This window comes from Necator americanus, chromosome II (assembly GCF_031761385.1).
Source record: "Necator americanus strain Aroian chromosome II, whole genome shotgun sequence".
In the NCBI taxonomy this organism is placed as follows: Eukaryota; Metazoa; Nematoda; class Chromadorea; order Rhabditida; family Ancylostomatidae; genus Necator; species Necator americanus.
The window spans coordinates 23,173,798-23,193,131 of NC_087372.1; the positions used below are offsets into that span (position 1 = coordinate 23,173,798).

Genomic DNA, 19,334 nt, shown 5'->3' on the forward strand with positions numbered 1-19,334 from the left:
GTCGATGGTGTCCATTGCGGAATCTTCACAAAATCTGGATAGCGTAGCGAAGAGATCCCAGTTAATAATAGTTCCGGGATTTTGCTCTCTGAACTTGGCGGCTTTCTCTTCTCTCCTTATGAAGGAAAATAAGGCTTGCTCGAAGGAGGCGATGGTCCAAGCCCGTCTGGAACTTTGGCACAACACCGACGTCCGTCAGGCAGAACCTTTTATTGACGATGATGTGGTCTATTTCATTACGGTACCCTCCACCGGGTGACTCCCACGTCCAGCGTAAAGAAGAGGGCTTCTGAAATTGCGAATTCCCATGGATGGTCTTAGTCGTCATGATGAACTCGGAGAGCCTCTCTCCCTGGTCATTCCATTGTAGGCCGTGGGTCCCGATGTGAAGTTCCTCCGGCGTTCTTCTTGGGCCAACCTTAGCGTTGAAATCGCCAACTATGACCTTGTAGAAGGCATGATCTTCTTGGTAGAACTTCTCCAGGTCCATATAGAAAGCTTCGACTTCTTCTTCTTCGTAGCTTGATGTTGGAGCGTAAACGACGAAGATAGTCAAAGCTGGTATTGGGCCACATCTTCTCATCCGCAGACGTCCGATTCGGGTCGTAAGTTGTTCAAAAGAGTCGATGTTCTTTGCCATACTCGTGTTGACGAGGACGCCAACTCCACCAATACCTCTACTGTCGCATGTTCCTAAGAACAGTTCTTCTCCAGTTTCATATACGGCGTTGAGAGGGTGACGTCGTCTCGTCTCGGTCAGTCCGATGACGTCGTACTTGATCTTCTTGGCTTGCATCATCAGATCTTCGATGGCCGCTTCCGATGCAAGCGTACGTGCGTTATAAGTACAGATCGCCATCCTAGTCCTTTTCCGTTTTGGTAGCCTACATGACTCCTGCAACCCTGTCCTACCTGGCGCTACCGTACCAGGCTTTCCTCCGGAATCAGGAGACTCTTTTCTATTACTGTGTTTTGCTTAAAAATTTTAAAACCCATGGGCAGGTTGCAAGCCTCTAGTCCCATGAGTTTCTGGGAGAACTTTCGTTCTCCCGGTGTGGACATGTGGAGCTTATTTGTTGGAGGCGACTCCAAACCGCCTCCCTTGCACCTCCCAGTCACTTGATTGCAGGCTTTTGGCCGGACCGACGTGCGGGATACAAGGATGTCATGAGTCAGTCCTGGCTCAGCAGAAACAGGGAGTCCATCCCCTGAATCCACCTGCGTCTCTGGGCAAGCGCAAGGTCGCTTTTGGTCCGCGATTAGCCCCCTATCCGCTACCCGAGGACGCGCCACGTAGCCTCGCGACTAACCGGCTGTGATCCCTCTAGTGAGGGAGATCCGTGGATCCAATCGTACTAACCCAAAATTGTGGCTCGCAGAACCTTGGATAAACGCTTAAAGTCAAAAATGAATAGAAAGGAAGAGTGCATAGCCATGACCAACGAGCTGGCTCTGTATCAAGACCGTTGCGGGTTTTGATCTACGGGTTTATACGCGGATCGCATTCTAATTAGTATTGTCACGCGATTTTGTCACGCGGAGGTCCGCCAATATCACGGCAATGCAGCTACTTCAGTAAGCAAAACGATTTGGGTTTTTCTGGTTTCCATTTTGGATGTAGCATCTTAGGGAATAATGACTTGTGCTGGATGAAGATTTTGAGAGGATATATTACAAGTGATCTGACTTTCCACACTCTGACGGAGGCGACGACGTCGGGACGTTAGCCGTAATAAAGTTCGCTAATAATCTTTTCTCCTGCTTCAATTTGACAATCGACAAGTTGCAATCTCTATACTAATATTCAAGGAAGGTGAAGTTTCGCGCTTTGGTGTTCAACGAGAGCGATAGAGTGTTGAGTTTCGAGTTCCTTCCAAAGCACGATTTAGCAGCGAATTTCATCAAATGTTTTTATCTCACTCCTCTTTTTTATTATTATTTTACATCTCTAAAAGCAATGCAACACTAGCTGCGTTTCAGGCACTTGCAAATTTCCAGAACTCTCCTAACTTTGATCGATTGACCCACTTTCCAGGAATGCTATGAAGCATATAGGTAAATGCCTAAGGTGCCTCATATTTAGCTGTGTGTGAAACACCACTACAAATATATGCAGATAGATTCGAACTTTGAATGCGAGACAAGGATTAGCTCTTGCCTCCTCTTTCCATCTTCGAAATCGAATTACTGCTGCATAGGTAGCGTAGGTAGCAAAAACAGATAATGCTACGACTATGAAGTGATGCAGTGCAGGCACATTTAAACGAGAAAAGAAAAAAAGCTTTGGGGAGTTACGAGGCGTAATCAGTAAATTTGCTCCACCCGTCAGCATTTGTGGATAGAAAGAATATGCGCTGTGCCTGCTCCCGGCAGCTGTGAGAAAGACTCTTATTTTTGGGTTTTTGGATGGCAGAACTATGATAATGACCAGATGACCAGAAGATACAAGGAGTAGAGGTTACCTACTCCACCCTTTCTTGATTATTTGGTGGCACTTTCGTTTCTCAATTGATCAAATCACCTCATCGATAGTTTGCGCTTTCGACCTTTCCGCTAGCTTTACAGCATAACCATATGGAGACGTTACAGGAGAGTCATGACGAAAACCAAGGGACATGTTGAACATGTCATTGGAGTAGTCGTCAAAAAACATCTGTGTTTGTGGTGACTCCTAAACATATCTTTCTTTTGTGTTATCGAGAAATGGGACTCCTAAAACAGTACCTGACTGTAGAAAACGAGGTACTGATCCGGATGGCGATAAATTGGAAGTGGGGCGTGGAGCAAAATCTGAGATTAAACGTTAAGTTAGGTTTGAGGTTAGGGATGTACAGTTGCGTCAGAACAATCTGACTTGTTTAGCTACTGTGTAAACGGTTGCGTTCGAATTTGCGCAGTGGAATTTTCACTCAGTTCCGCAGACCGATTCTAGCTATCAACTCGACGCCAACCGTTTGCGTAATTGCATCAAGAGACATATTATCTTAACTTGACTGCATTTACAATAATCTATATTGATTCATCGTCAAAGCAGCTTCCAAAATGACTCTTCTTCTTCCTTGTCCTCCTTTGCGTTTCGGTCATGAAGAAGAAGCTGGAAAAATATAACACCGCTACTAACTTCTGTTCCAAAATCCCTCCCCGTCACAAACTGCCGGAATAACTAGGAGTGGGCAAAATTAAATTTTGAAAGTACTATTCGAAAGCAAATGAAGTGCTGATTTCAAATATACTTCAAAAAGTTTGTTTAGAAAAATGTGTGGCCTGAAAACAACCTAATTTTCCCCAACCTTCGTTAATTACCTTCATACTTCCGCAATTCCTGCGATTGGTCCCGCGGATATATCTTCATTTTCTTGGCAAACTTTTTCCTTTACAAGATGTGGTTTAGGCACTAACATTGGATGACAGCCGGTCGTAGTTTTCAAGTGACCGAATTGGAGAAGAACTCGACTGTTTTCACAAAAACGAGATTTTTGCAGCCTGTACCTGAAATGTCCGGTTCTTCTCGCAAAGAGGCTCTTTCGGATGATGTCAAATTCACTTCGATTTGCAAAGTTCAGAATTTCAACACTGACTGCGCCCACTTATGTAGCAGGCAGTATTATATGCCTAGAGTGGTTATCGCGGCCCAGGCTGGCTCCGTCAGGCATCTCACACCTCCGCTAGGCGGTTTTTCTTGCGATTCCGCAACACAGAGACACCTTTATGTTTGAATATAACTGAACGGTGGCGATAATCCTGCACAGCTCTCAATTATAAAAACAGCAGTGATAATTTGAAACGTCTAGGAAAATGAAGAAAGATTTAGAAAGAAAAGGAGAGAAAAGAAAAAGAAGAAGTGAATGTTAGCCAAATAAAGCAAAACACAAAGAATTTTAAAACGTATGAGGTTCCTTTTTTGTTTTTCTCAATTAACCTCCCTGATTTGTTCTTTGTCTTTTTTTAGTGGAAAATTCTTCCTTTTTTGTATCTCATCTCGAAAATTTGTGAAATTGAAGGCGTACAGTTCTGACGAGAAGGAAGTGTGTAGCATTGTCGTCACCGTTCAGTTATATTCAAATATAATGCTGTCTCTATGACGCTCGCTCGATCCAGAGGAGTCGCCTGCCGGATTTGTGAGATGCCTGGCGGACCAGGCCTGAGCAGCAATAACCATTACATTACAGCAGTATACAATAGCCTGCTATATGAGTGGGCGGAGTCAATATTAAAATTTTGAACGTTATAAATCAGAGCGAGTTTGATATTATTTGAGAGAGCGTCTCTTTGTGAGAAGAATCGGCTATTACAATTATGGGAAAATTCATAGAGGCTGCAAAAATCTCGTTTTTGTGAAAACAATCAAAGTCTTCTCCAATTCGGTCACTCAAAAACCACGACCAGTCATCATCCAAAGTAGGCGCCTAAACCACATTTTTTAAAGGAAGGAGTGCTAAGCAATGAATCGAATCGCAATAATTAACTATTCATTCTAAGTCATTGACAGCTGTTCAAAAATTCGAGCAAATAACGAAATGTAGCAAAGTTGTAAGTTTGATATTGAAAAACCAATCAGACACTCTTAAGGTTAGAAAGTTACAATTTAAACTATTATAAAGAATGAATTGTTTGTTTGCAAAAATTCCCAGTGGATTTTGCGCCGCTAGGAGTATAAACCTTGAATGAAGCACTTTTATCATTTCCTAAGAGAACTGAGATTCCGAACCCACATATGATGTGGGACACTAAAATGCTCAAAATAACCTCCTGATTACAAATATCATAAACATTTTGTGTAATTTTGATAAATTAGCGCAAATCCTCTGAACACCTCTTTCTTTCACGGAGATATATACGAGGGATATGCCAGTGGCAGGATTGGGGAGGTGTGAAAGTAATTAACGAAGGTTGAGGAAACTTTGCTTTTCAGGCCATACATTTGTTTGCATAAAATCATTGATTTGTATTTGTAATCAGCACTTCATTTGCTTTTTTGGTATTCTCAAAATTTAATTTTGCCCACTCCCAGTTGTTCCGAGAATTCGTTGCGGATTAACTCGTCGGCGACGGATTTTGAGGCAGAACTTACTATCGTTGTTGCATACAATAACAGTTCCTTATGCATAGTTGAAGAAATTCATTATAACTCTTCTTTTTTCGTGTATTCTATAACCTGTAACGCGATCGACCGTTAAAAGAAGAGTCATGCGGCAACTCACGCGCCAAAAAGACACAATAAGAAAAACAACAACATTTTATTATTCGACGAAATAATCTCCGTTCACAATCACGATCCCTTTAGCGTAGAACTCCGGCGACTTGGAGGCGAAGAAAGCCCGATGGTCATTTTCGAGGTGGTCACGATCATCGTAGCGCTTCTCCTCCAGGTGATGCTAAAACAATCGGAAGTGGTAGTCGCTCGGGGCCAGGTACGGGCTGTACGGAGGGTGCGGTAGAACTTCCCATCCGAGCTCCAGAATTTTCTGGGAAGTCTTCTTCGCGATGTGAGGGCGCGCGTTATCGTGCAGCAGGCGAACGTTGTCGAACTTCGGGTGCTCCTTGCGGATCTTGTCGGCCAGTCTTTGCAGTTGAGCGCAGTAGACTTCCGCAGTAACTATCGTGTTGTCCGGCAGCAGTTCGAAACGGTAGATTCCATGAACTCCCCACCAGACGCTCAGCATGGACCCTTCTTCTCATAGATTTCACTTTTCACAAAAGGGTCCGGCATTTCATCGTCAGTACTTCACGCACATTTGTGGGTGCGGTTGACGTAGAGGACCCATTTTTCATCTCCAGTGGCAATGATGTCCAGCCAGTCGAATCTACGGCTTCAGGAGAGCAGCTGAATGCAGATGTCCAGGCGTCTTTGGCGGTTGCCGTCGCTCAATGCATGTGGGAGCCACTGACCGAGCTTTTTCACCATTTCGAGAGATCGCATTCCATTGCTCACGGTGGACAGCGAACAGCTAACACTGGCAGCAAAATACCGCACACCTTCATATGGATGTTGCTCCGCTAGATTCTTCAGTTCGTCGAACGATATTGCAGTCGGTCGACCAGAGCGAGGCTCATTTTCGAGTTTTTTGTTTCCGGCTTTGATGCGCTGGAACCGGACCAGACCGCTCAGAAGGGGCTTCAGTGCCGAATACTTGACTTGAAGGCATCACCCCACGAATCTGAGGTGGTACAGATCTCAGGTGGAGCATTCGTATACGGGATGGGAGACTGCGGAAAGGAGGGTAATTTTGTCCATTTCTTCCTAATTGCCGTAAAAAACGGCCCGGAAGATACGGCTTTAGGCGTTCTGGCGCAGTATTTTCCACATGGAGTTCGATTGGAGCGCGCCAGCCTTGTGCGGCGCCGCATCTTCCGGGCCGTTTTTTTACGGCAATTAGGAAGAAATGGACGGAATCACCCTCCTCTCCGTAGTCTCCCATCCCGTACACGAATACTCCACATGAGATCTGCACCACCTCAAATTCATGGGGTGATGCCCTTAAGTTTCGATGCGCATCAGCAACGGGGTGGCCAGATTCAAACTCGTAAAGGAGTACGTGTCGAATATAGGTGGAATGTGCGGCCATTATAAGATAAAATAGGCAAGGAAGAGGGAGCCAGATATGTTATGTGTATACAAGCGGTAGTGTCCTTATATAATATATTTAAAACGGGAACTTTCAGGACATCTCAGAAAATCTGCGCTACTGCGAAATTTTTGGCAATACTTTCCGAACACCCTAATATTTAACAATCTCAGCTACAGAAAACCTTCGCTGGTATAAACGCCCGCAGTGACGGTTATACCAGCGAAGATTTTCTGTAGCTGAGATTTGTACCGGGTTATACCGGGTGGCGGGACGACCTTTCCATGTTGATACATTCATTTCTTTGTTCATATATTTTATATTCTTTCGCATTGCACATGAGTTGTAATTTCTCTTGTTGTGCTTCCCGCTCCTGTAACTTATTTCTACTGCACATGCTGTTTCAATATCCTATTCTTGTTTGCGCTTACGGCGTATCTTTTTGCCTCACAGATTGTGCCTGCTTGTTTATTTTTTGCCTTACTATGCGCATAGGTTTAATTCTTAAAGTTTGAATGCATATAAAACTGCGCTCGGGTTGTGTTTTCCGCTTAACAACTATCGACAGTACAACAACATGACAACCAATGCTTACACTACTGGTAATTTTATAAACAAATGCAGTTTGCTGTTTATGTGCTCAGTAGCAAATGGGATATTATACATTACAAAGTCCAAAAGATATTGATCGAAAAAGAAGCAGTAATGCTTCAGCATGCGGAGTACAATAAAATGCTTTACCACAAACCGGTTAAGAGCCATCAGTGAGAGGGAAGTGAATATCGGAGATCCACAAGTGACATGGCAAGTGAAACTAGCATAAGCAATGGACGCGCGAGTAGCTATCGCATTAAAACAGTTTTTCCTAACCGTTCATGTTATCTTCAAATTCATGTAACCAACCATCACCTTCTTCGAGAGGTGTTTTTTCTCGATGGAAAAAGAAAGCCGCGAAGTCGAAGAAGCGCGTTCTTTCAAAAGAATAGTAATGGAACACTTTCATTCTCAGACCAGCTTTTGAGAGGGTTGGTGGTGGTGCAAAAAATATGACAGGTTCAGTGAATTCGAAATACACTAGCGTCAACTTTTACGTCAAAGGGGTGATACAATCCCACCTAAAATATTCAACCCTACTATCTAGGTGCAGTGAGTTGAAAGGAAAGGCCTGGGAACAGATTGCACTTAACAACGCCTGATAAGGAAGATGTCTCAATAGATTGCACTTAACGACACCCAATACAGGGTATAGTCCAATCTTTCAGAAGATATCTCTTCAAGGCCTGCGTGAGGAAGTTTTTCAACTTTATCCGCTATCTCCTGTAACACTTCATAATAAACAAGCAAACAACGTACAGCGTCAGCAATGTGGATTTTCTCCCGATCTGTTGTAAGTTCACACTTCCAATCGGGGCAGCCGCTTAGGCTCCCTCGTATACCAAGCTCCCACAGAAGGATTAGTCGCTTTCGTGCTGAAATCCACAATATTTTGCTAAGTAGCAACATGATAGAAGAAACAAGGGTGTCTAAAGTGACACAACGGCAAAGAGAATGAAGTCAACGAAATTACAAATTTTAAAAACGAGAAATAGTTTGAGGGAGACACATTAAGAGACTTCGGTACTTCGTCAACCTCAGTTTTTGCACATCCCCGAAGTGCAGTAGTGGATCGGAAAATGTCAACTGCCAAGAATTACTAACATTACTCATTTCATTTACTCGAGCAAAGTTAGTCATTCGTTTACTCGTGCAAAGTTAGTAGTTGTGTTAGTACCCAGATTGCCATCGAGTTCTGTCCCTCAGAATCCTGTGTCTTCGTCTGCGCACTAGGTTTTTAGACTACAGGGTGGCGAAAAAGTATAAGGCAGGTATCTTTTCGGGATTTGTAAGTCAATATTCAATTTTGGATATACCTGATTTGTTATTGGCACGTTTTATTCTTACTTTCCTTTGTTTTGAAATCTCCTGTTTTAGGGTTAATGAAAGTTAGTCTTAATCGATAAGTGATCGCTCGCTTGACGGCAAGCGGAATAAAGTCATCATCAATTCAGTGATTGCGATCGAAGCGAACGCTACAGAAAGTTTGAAATCCAGCGTTAGCTAGACGTTCAGACTGGTAAAGGATAAAGAGCCTGACGTTATATTACTTTTCAATTTTCAGTATACACGATGTTGTTAAATTGTTTCAGTATACACGAGTTGTTAAGTAATTTTGTCGGGTAACGTATCAGCAAAATGTCCTTTCTCAGAGCTTGAAATGGCCGATTCAATTCACAATTTAAACGACCGAATCTCACTACAACTAAAACGATAAACTCTATGCCTACGTCTAGCATGGACGCTGACTGATCGATCACGGGGTCCATGATTCGAATGTCTCATTCGGAGATTTGGATCCCCATTTCAAGATCGTATTTTTGTGCCCATTTATCCGTCGTATTTTTGTGTTCTGCTTGCACCTAAAGGTATCCATTTTTATAGGTTATTCTTTCCATTCCCGTGCTCTTTGGTGCGAACATATAGCGGCCTCCACAACGGTTTACCGCCTCATAGTGGCATGGAGGTGACTCTGGGCGTCGGACTGCGATGCATAGCGGAGGTTCATCCTCCGGCAGGGTCTCCCAAGCTGAGAAGAAGTTCGACACATCCGACATTCCGACTTCTCGGAATCGGAAGCCTAGCTAAGAGTAAACCACTGCTGAGATTCACCACCGTCTTGGCAAAATGTCGCAAGGTGGCTCCCTGATCCATGCAGGTTCGGTGACGATCTGTGGTGAAGGCTAAGCTCACCGTGGCAGGGCTGCTTAGATTGAGGAAAAGTCTTTTTGCCACTCCAGCATATTCACCGCCTCAGTACCCTGCACACTGTGCCCAGCCGTCTCAGACGTCGGACGGTATGGCAACCGGTGAGAGGCGATCAAATCTCAGGCTGCTCAGGACGTCATTGATTCTGGACCAAGGCGACACACGCACGACTCGCCATGGAGACTGTCTCAGACTGTGTACTTACAACGCGAGAACAGTGTTCACAGACGTTGACCTGCATGCCCTTCTCGGAACTGCAAAGCGCACCAAATTTCACGTGATTGCTCTGCAGGAAACCAAGTGCAGAAGGAGCGACGTACGACAAATGAATGACGGTACACTCGTCATTCGTGGAGAAAAGGTTCCGTCGCGAAATGTAGCGGTGTTGGTTTTGTTGTGCACCCATCTGTCGTCCATCTTGTCGATTCTCACGAGATCTTGCCACCTCCTCTGGTCATTCTTCGTCTACGCTCTCTGCGCTAAAAACCCAACAGTATCATCAACTGCTACTCACCAACATCAGCAGGTGATAAATCCGAAATGGACGCCTTTTACGAGGAGCTGGAGGAAGTTATCCGCAACGAGAAATCCTTCTACAAATTTGTTGTCGGAGACTTCAACGCAAAACTAGGAAGGGCTACAGGAATACAGGATCGGAAGATTTGAACTAGGGGACCGGAATGAAAATGACAATCGTCTCTCTGGGTTGTTGTCCGCCTCTCGCCTCTTTCATGGGAACTCTCTTTTCATGAAGAAAGATCATCGTGGTGAACATGGGAATCGCCCAATGGCGTGACTCGTGCGGAGATTGACCAAATGCTCACCAACCGGAGGTGGTTTCTACTTGGCATCTCTGTAATACCATCCTTTTGTAGTGGTTCTGATCACCGTCTCCTTCGTGCGAAAATACGACTTAGCCACACGATAGAAAAGAACATCTGCTATCGGCAACGAAGGGGAAAAGAAGTCGTCTACGACGATTGCGTACTCGAGGTCACCTTGTCCCAAGATGACTGGCACATTGAGGAGGACCCAAAGGTGGATAACAAGATGCTGCTCAGAGGATTACGAGCCTGTGGTGAGCGTGCCTCGAAGCCGCGCACGAAAAACTTCGATCGAATTTCGAAGACCACCAAGGAATTGTTGGAAAGAAGAAGGGCTTTGAGACTTGATCCAAATGCATCGCACATTTAGCGGTTACTAGCAAACACTAGCTGCAGAAAAGCGTTGCGGGAAGATTTCTTGAAATACAGGCAGGAGAAGAGTCTGGAAGCAGCACAGAGAACGAGTCTAAATAAGTGCCGCAGGAATATCCACGAATGTAATATTCCGCTAGCAGCCTTGCTGAGCGAAGACGGGACTCTCGTCGTGAGATGGAAATCATTATCACTCAAACCTTTTCCGTTCATCAACTCCTGTGTCAAGCCCAATCATCCCTACTGGTGAAGCTCCACCACGGATTCTCCCTTTGGAAGTACGAGTCGCTATCAAGAGCATGAAACCTGTCAGAGCCCCCGGACGTGATTTTATATCAGCACACTTTCTTCGGGCTGGTGGCCATCCACTTCATGTAATCTTAGCAGCCCACATGACATCCTACTTTCAGAAAGAAAGGATCCCAGACCAGTGGGAGGCCTCGCGAACCGTTCCTATACTTAAGAAAGGTGACCGAGAGGACCTTCGGAACAGCCGTCCGATATGCTTGCTGAGCGTGTTATACAAAGTATTCACCAAGATCATCCTCACGCGCATATCTAGGACGCTGGATGAAGCCCAGCCTCAAGAACAAGCTGGATTCCGTCAAGGGTTCAGCTGCTTGGACCACATCCAGACAGTGTCGAGGGTCATAGAGGTTTGCCGGGAATAGCACCTGCCTTTTGTTCTAACCTTCGTCGACTATGAGAAAGCCTTCGACAGCGTAGAAACGAATGCAATATTGTCAGCGCTGGTCGATCAAGGTGTGGACGATTCGTATGTGAGGACATTAGCCAATTGCTACGATCGTTGCACGACTAGGATACAGCTTTTCCACCGCCCTCTCACCATACCCATTGGAAAGGGAGTACGACAAAGCGATACTATATCGCCGAAACTGTTCGTGGCTGCATTGCAATGGATAATGAAATCACTTCCTTGGGAAGAAAGGGGCATACGTGTTGATGGAAGATTTCTCTTGAACCTTCGTTTCGCGGACGACATCGTTCTCTTTTCGAGCAGTACTAATGAAGCAGAAACGATGCTCAACGAGTTGAACGAATCAGGAAAGAGAATAGGACTGCGAATAAACAGAAAGAAGACACAGTTCATGAAGGACGCCTACTGCGAGGACGGAAGAGTACAACTTGAAGGCTCCCAAATTGTTGAAACTTCGTCATACTTCGGATGTTCTATGAACATGAAAACGACTTGAAGGAAGAATTGAATAGAAGAATGAGAGCACCATGGGCAGCATTCGCACCCGTCAGGAAAGCTACGGACCAACTGACGGACCAAAATCTTCGTGCCCATCTGTTCTACTCGACAGTTCTTCCAGCGCTCTGTTACGCAGCGGAGACGTGGGCAGACACCGCTGCCACGTCTAGGAAGCTAGTTACTACCCACAGAGCCCTTGAGAGATGTCTTCTGAAGTTTAACCGGCGCACACAACACCTAGCCGGTCTTCGCAGCTCCGACTTAAGAGGAATGTCCCGTCTTCGCGATCCAGGGGAATATGTATCGAAAGCAAAACATAGATGGGCCGGTCACATCATGAGAAGAATCGACGATAGATGGACTAAAAGAACGCAAGAGTGGATCCCAAGAGATGCTGAACGCTCGTGGAAGACCGCCAACGAGATGGGGTGACGCGGTTGGACCAGCTCAGTTCTCGGCTGGATACGATTCAAGGACCTCGTCAACGTCACTCACGAAACTTGAGAACATCTTGGATGATAATGGCGAGGGAACGAAACGAGTGCAAGAGATGCTGGGGCCTGCATGTCCAGTGAAGACAGGTCATCTAAGTATCATGATATATGATAACGGACTTATTCTGTCACGTGTGTGTGTGTGTGTGTGTGTGTGTGTGTGTGTGTGTGTGTGTGTGTGTGTGTGTGTGTGTGTGTGTGTGTGTGTGTGTGTGTGTGTGTGTGTGTGTGTGTGTGTGTGTGTGTGTGTGTGTGTGTGTGAAGGGGGGTGCGCCGGCGTCGTGAAGCTATAAAATGCGGTAAAGCGGGTCCCACGGATTCGATTTCCTGTGTTAAGGTGTAGAAGTATCGCGTAGTAACTTCGTGTGCATGTCGAAAAAGGTAAATGGGACGTTGCAAACGTTTCAAAGTTGTATCCACTTTCCGCGTTGCTTTCCACCTCTACGACTCCTCCGTTCCTCAGAAAGTGGAAACACGCGTGCAAATGGCTGCTTAAATAGTAGCAAGCTGTTTTTAAGATATGACGTGGAACGCTATCTTTATCACTACGATGATGTCGTCCACGTCATTCCATGTTACAACATTATTCTGCGATAACTGTTAGGGAGAAACACGAGGAAAACCCATACTTCAAGTAGTACTTTCAAATCGTGTCTACACTGTGTCGGGAACGAAGGCGTGTTTGAAGTTAAAGTTTTAATATTCTCCAAGTGTAGAACTGACGCGTTTAGAAAGAAAACTGTGAAACGTTCCGCCTTCATTTATAATAAAAAAAAGGAAAAGAGGAAGAAAGCGTTGTTAGAACAACACAAATCATTCAAACATTCAACTATGCCGAGGTTCATTGAAAGTCGAACTTTTCAACACAAATCTAATTTCAGAGAATTGCAGAGAGAAAGAGAATAAATCAACTACTATTAATTTTCATTGATCAGTGAAGGGGAGCGAAGCGAACACTACAGAAAGTCTGAAGTCCGGCTTTAGCCGGACGTTCAGTCTGGCTTAGTATAAACTTGATGTATAGCAACATTTAACTCCCTTACGTAATATTTGATAGGGCCGCGTAAACAACTCTGATTGTTATCTGCACGTGGTGGCCCTGCTTTCACTAAACGCAATCAAACATCCCAGTATACGCCTTACTCCCTTACGTACTATATAGCTTGTACTGTTATATCACACACGTTTCTCAAACATTCTGCGACGTCCTTTGCTGCATTGCAGGAAACATGCATCAGAGGAAGTGCCGTCATTAGCATCGAAAATTACACCATATACAGCGACGATGCTGATGAAAAAAAGTGGGAGGCTTTTTTCTGCCAATAAATATAAACAAGTGAATAGTTATAATAAGTGACTGTGAAAGACGACTACTATAACGGTGGAGGACGTCTAGGAGTGCATTCGTACAACTGCGAAATTGCAAAGGACTCAAAATCCGGATCGGAAGTGTTCACGGACCTATAGTGTCTGCTGAAGGCTATCACACTACACTTTTGATGATAAACTCAACTGTACTCAGCCAACTCTAGTTTAATGTCAGAAATGACGGGACCACTAATATAGGCCTCCAAAAACAATCCTATGTGCTTGAAAATGGTGTTATCGAAGCAAACGTCGGATAACGGTAATCGTATTGTAGACCTTTGCGAGCATTCGGACTTCATCACCGATTCCATTTTAAGAGGAATCGTCGGCGCCATCACTTTAGTCAAAAGGGTGACCCCTTTTGACGTCTGAAGAGCAGAGTCAGCGGAAGAGAAGAATTCCTAAATTTCAGCTCTACTATGTTTTGACAAGGAACATATCTTTTTCGAAGATACGAGGTTCTCGAGTAGTGTGGGACGTCGCATTCGATTCCAATTAGCGCCCAATTCTTCTGAGTTTGGAAGTACGCTGTCAGAAAAGAAGTCTAAGAGTTCAACCTTCCCCAAAAAAGAAACTCGCATTTGGATCGGAGACAAGATCTACGTGTAATTCTTATATGTCTCTTGCACTCCTAGCTAACTCAGCCAGAAGAGGCGTGTAAGGAGAAAGAAAGCCAACTGCAAGATGATCGCGAGAATTGACGTCAAGAGCAAGGAGTTGGACAGGAAGAGACAGGAGAGTAACTGGAGGAAGGCCTGTATTTTGCTGACATAGCACAACGGCAAAATGTCCACTTATTCTCAACTCACAGTTTTAACATCTTGCTGAACCGTAACGTGCCACGAATCCCTCAACTCGAGCATGTCCAACGACCACTGTACACAGCGGTCAGGGAGGAACTACCTATCGGAGATTATGATCTGTCTCTAGAAAATGAAGAATGGAAAGTCTGGCGAAAGCAGTGGAATTGATGCGAAAATGCTGAAATCCCTTATTCCACTTGGAATTCGAGATATCATTCGTTCAATATGAAATGGCGAAACGATACTTAATTGTCTAAGTATATAGCGGTTGTGCTGCTTCAATAACATATTCATCGCCTGTACTCGTACAAGAAAGTGCAGCAAGTGAAAAGCGAATGATCTGAATGAGACATTGGAATCATTGGCTCTCCTAATCGACCAGTCGGTGGTCTCCGATCCAAAGTGAGTATTCAGTGTAGTTGCTCCGTTGATGGTTGAAAAAAGTAGGCATAGAGTTCATCTGCTTTCATCTGTTACGTAGAGGTTTCGTCGTTTAAATCCTGAATTGATTCGGCCATTTCAGGCTCTGAAAAAGGCCGGAAAAGTTAGCCAATGAAAATATTTAACAAGCTCCTGTACAACTCATTGAGAATCAATACGACAACCTACTATACCGAGGTTCATCGAAAGTCGAACTTTTCAATTGTTTGGCGTTAATCAATTCCCTTGGGATGAGCCACGACCTTCACTTCAAGTTCAGAATGGTTTGAGGTTTAAGAACACAGATGTAATCTATACAATGACCTGAAAAGGCTAGCTGATGTATCAAGTTAGTGTATTTATCCCCCACCCCACAGACAACTCTGCTACCAGTTAATTGGAGGGATGAAAGGGTTGGTTAGCACTTCGAATAGCATACTCGAATACTGGAGGCGGATTCGAACCTCGGACCAATTATGCATACGCAGTGAAACCTCTTGTCGACTATGCCACACCCACGATCAAACTATACGGCAGGTATAAGCCACTACAGAGTAGTAATAATTCTGATGAGCAATCATCTTAATTGACGGTTAATGCGCCCATGACATAACTGCTTCCGTAATTTCTTGTTCTTCTTACCTTTCTTGTCGATGGTGCACTTCATCCTCTCAGCCAGAGTAATATTTGCTAGATTGAGAACTTCTTCACCGTAGAAAGAAATGTTCTTTGAACTTATTTGAAATAAGAATTCTGACGTATCCTTCAATAGCGACCTATTTGCTTCGGTAGTTCCCATCGTGCGTGACCATTTTTTATGGACGCTTTCTGGTAAAGATCTTTCTTCAGCGGGTTTCTGCAACGTCATTTCATAAATCAATTCTGAAGCAAGTGATAGCGAGCAAGTGTGAGTGGCTTTGATAACATGGACAGTTTTCCTAACATTCCTTCCTAAATATGGCCTTGTGTACCAAACTACTTAGGTATTCGGAAAACCTCGCCTGCAAAGCTAAAGATTGCTCGTTGTATTTTTTCTTCCCTTCTTTTCATTATCTACATGCTCTATTTGCCAGTGTTTTTCTTGCCACATTTGTTTGGTAATGAGCGTAAAAAATAAAGAAACAAATAAATAAATGATTAGATTGGTAGCAACAGGTTCACGGAAATTGAAAGAATCTCCGCATTCTTGCGTTGTGGCGAGCAATGAGAGGTATGAAAGTCAGGTAGTGGAATCTTTATCATTGAGTAATAGCAAATAGTGCAACATACGTTAATTTTCCATTCATTCAATCTCAATCTCCAAATTAAAGAAGAGGCAGTCCTATCAGTTGTGCGTTGGTGAATACGCAGAACAGCGAAAAATAAGTAGACGACGAAACAAACAGCTAACAACCAGGCTACATGCACTTTCTTTACCCTCCTCATGAGCCTAAACGTTTTTACAGATCCAAATATAGCTATTATTTCTCAAGAAATAGCTCACCGTTTCCCTCCCGCGTCTGCAGAAAATAGTTTGGATTTGGCAGTTTGGGATCCACGTTGGTCGTTTACTTGACATGTTTCATCCACGATTACGACAAAGTGGAAAGTGATAGCAGAGCCAACCACAGACCACAGGTGAGGAGCACCTTGAAAGTGGTCGATATTTTTTTTATTTATGTGCAGAATAGGGAAGTCGTTCGTGTGCGAAGTCATCGGTTCACTTTTCTTTTTTTTTGTGACTACGTTGGATTTCTTCATGGATTTACGCGTATAAAACAGTTTTCTTAAACCTATCATCGACCCCGATGATGGATAAGGGGCGTGGTATAAAGTACCGCTCGCTGTTATGATTATTTTCGTGGCATAACGACTTGTACCGTCCAAGAGTGCGGCAGACAACGCTCTGCCCACTCATTATTTCGCTCACATTATTCTCTACCTAGTGTATAATACTGTACTGTACCTACTGTATAATAAATACATTCCACTGAACCATGATTTCGGCCTGTTCAATTAGGGTGATAAAACCCCTAGGTCTCTAGTCACCCACTTATATAGTCCGGTGCATCGGCTAAAACAAGCCAATACTCCCGCACCAGAAAGTAACACCTTTGAGGCCAGGAGAAGAGACTAGCTCATTAATAAAGAGCGCACAGGTCCGACCAAAGACCTATAATCGATTGATTCATCCCATTTTTGGGAACGCTCCTGTACAAAGTATTTGGAGGTAAATCTCTGAAATAAATCAGAGTAACTCACCCCAGTTGTGAGTAATTTTCTCCCGTACACAACGTACCTGGAGTTAAATCTCTGAAGTTAATCAGAGTGACTCACCTCAATTGTGAGTAATCTCGTTCCTATACACACTACCTGGAGCTAGATCTCTGACTAATCACAGCAAATCTTGAAAGGAACTGGCCAAAAAATGGCTCTTCATTTCCATAAGACACCAATTGTGTTGAGCGCATCAACGCTCAAAAATTTAGTCTCCAGATATAAGGAGTACACAACAAAATCTGATTATCCTACCGTGGACGAAGAGAGGTACGAAAAATGTAAGTCTGCAATTACCCTCTTAAAGAGCGGTATCAGGCAGATTAGAGAAGACAGAGAAAATCTGCAAAAATTGTACAATGAAATGAGGGACGAGTACAAAAACTGCAAAAATACATCTGAGAAGAAAGGTTTAATGCTCAAAATAAAGCAAATTGAAGATGAATCCCAATTGCAGGTAGCTGTAGCGGAGGCAAATGACCTCATATTCATGTTAACTGCAGACTAGACGAAAACAGTTGCATTTTGGACAGAATGAGTGTAAAGCTCGGGTTCACTACTAGTTGTACAAGGGGTGAAAAGCAAAATTCAGATGGGGTAGAAACCCAAATCACACAAAATGACGATGGTGAACGAAATAGCAACCATAATGAGAGTGAACCGAGCACTTCACAATCAGGGATGCCAAATTCAGTCGACTCGGTACAGAATCAAACAGAACAATTCCGTTATCGATCCACAAAACCTCCTCAGGCATTTTTACCGAAATTTCACGGAGATGCTGAAGAGTTGGCCGAATAGTGCGCGATTTTTGAGACATTAATTCACAGAAGCAAAGAGCTAGATGTCATAGAAAAAATCCTGCTACTCGAAGAAAGCTTGAAAGGCAGAGCTCAGACTGCCATAAAAGGCATAAAACTAATTCCAGAAAACTACAAGTGGGTCATAAAAATATTGCAAGAAACATACTGCAATAAAACCACAAATAGGTCTCAAATAGTACAAAAGCTGGTTAATATAAGACCAGCAATCAACTCTGCAGATAGTTGTTCAGCTGTTTTCGATCAAATTCAAGTTTTGGTCGGTCAAATGATATCGACAAGATATGATGTACGAAACACCTGTGACCCAATATGGAGCGAAACCATCGTAGCAAAATTCCCACAGGACATCATAAAACCTGTTCTGATGTCTGGCCAAGCACTCGAGCATATATTCATATTTTGGTCTGTTCAATTACGGTGATAAAATCCCTAAGTCTCTAGTCACCCAATTATATTGTCTGACACGCAACAATGGATTGCAGCATGGATATGGCGAATTTCATGGCAAAGTGTAACGAAACTGACAGCGTCGAGGCCCTCCACGATTAGACAGTGGAAGTAGTTCACAAGCATGAGCGTAATCACGCTTAATTCCGTCAAATAACTTGGAAAAAGGTGTGATAAACAGACGTGATTGTATCCATGTTTGCACATAAGGTACAGAGCGCGGACAATTCCGTCGTCTTTCTACGTCCCCCACCCCTTTGCACAGTCGCAAATCCACTGCGATTTCCCGTCGTTCTACTGTTCATGGCAATCATCGTTGGAGACAAAGCTACAATCAAGGTTGTTTCATACGACTTTTTCCGGATTACTGGCCGCGATTCAGCATGATCACGACCATACCTGTGAACTACGTCCAAGATGCCAACATCGTCGGTTTCGTGACGGATGATTCATTATAGCTTTTAAAGGCATCACCCCACGAATCTGGGGTGGTACGGATTTCAAGTGGAGTATTCGTGTACGGGATCGTAGATTAAGGAGAGGGGGTGATTCCGTCCATTTCTTCCTAATTTCCGTAAAAACGGCCCGGAAGATACGGCTTCGAGCGTTCCGGCGCAGTATTTTCTACAACGAGTCCGGTTGGAGCGCGCCTGCCGTGTGCACACGCCGCATCTTCCGGGCCTTTTTTACACCAATTAGCAAGAAATGGACGGAATCACCCCTCTCTCCATAATCTACGATCGCGTATGCGAATACTCCACCTGAAATCCGTACCGCCTCAGATTCGTGGGGTGATGCCTTTAAAGCAGACTGCCCCGCTCTTCCTTTGACAACTCATTGCTTAGAAGGAATTTGAGAAAGGTATTGGTTTCGAAAGAAGTGGAGTGTCTAATACAAAGTCCTGCCCTACTGTGCTGTCGACAACTTGCTCAAAGATAGCTT

General features: G+C 44.0%; 6 protein-coding genes across 7 annotated transcripts; 4 read left to right on the forward strand and 2 right to left on the reverse strand.

Moving 5' to 3' along the window:
* Positions 1-61: 61 nt before the first annotated feature.
* Positions 62-859, reverse strand: RB195_019136 (uncharacterized protein; the record flags this gene model as incomplete). Its single annotated transcript, XM_064186861.1, has 1 exon — positions 62-859. The coding sequence occupies one exon, from the start codon at positions 857-859 to the stop codon at positions 62-64; it is 798 nt and encodes a 265-aa protein (XP_064042742.1).
* A 708-nt stretch (positions 860-1,567) lies between these two features.
* On the reverse strand, positions 1,568-17,878 carry RB195_019137 (uncharacterized protein; the record flags this gene model as incomplete). Of its 2 annotated transcripts, XM_064186863.1 has the most annotated exons (7): positions 2,513-2,671; positions 2,725-2,790; positions 7,920-8,035; positions 15,508-15,721; positions 16,135-16,294; positions 16,349-16,493; positions 17,767-17,878. In XM_064186863.1, 7 exons carry the CDS (start codon positions 17,876-17,878, stop codon positions 2,513-2,515), a joined length of 972 nt encoding a protein of 323 aa, XP_064042744.1. The 2 variants fall into 2 exon arrangements, with proteins under 2 accessions (XP_064042743.1, XP_064042744.1); XM_064186862.1 differs by lacking the exons at positions 16,349-16,493; positions 17,767-17,878 and adding an exon at positions 1,568-1,645 and having other exon boundaries at positions 2,522-2,671; positions 16,135-16,290.
* On the forward strand, positions 10,185-10,562 carry RB195_019138 (uncharacterized protein; the record flags this gene model as incomplete). The annotated part of the gene is made up of 1 exon (XM_064186864.1): positions 10,185-10,562. The coding sequence occupies one exon, from the start codon at positions 10,185-10,187 to the stop codon at positions 10,560-10,562; it is 378 nt and encodes a 125-aa protein (XP_064042745.1).
* Positions 10,864-11,778, forward strand: RB195_019139 (uncharacterized protein; the record flags this gene model as incomplete). Its single annotated transcript, XM_064186865.1, has 2 exons — positions 10,864-11,220; positions 11,272-11,778. The coding sequence occupies 2 exons, from the start codon at positions 10,864-10,866 to the stop codon at positions 11,776-11,778; spliced, it is 864 nt and encodes a 287-aa protein (XP_064042746.1).
* On the forward strand, positions 11,799-12,212 carry RB195_019140 (uncharacterized protein; the record flags this gene model as incomplete). The annotated part of the gene is made up of 1 exon (XM_064186866.1): positions 11,799-12,212. The coding sequence occupies one exon, from the start codon at positions 11,799-11,801 to the stop codon at positions 12,210-12,212; it is 414 nt and encodes a 137-aa protein (XP_064042747.1).
* RB195_019141 (uncharacterized protein) lies at positions 17,656-17,922 on the forward strand (the record flags this gene model as incomplete). The annotated part of the gene is made up of 1 exon (XM_064186867.1): positions 17,656-17,922. One exon carries the CDS (start codon positions 17,656-17,658, stop codon positions 17,920-17,922), a length of 267 nt encoding a protein of 88 aa, XP_064042748.1.
* Between the last annotated feature and the right edge of the window lie 1,412 nt (positions 17,923-19,334).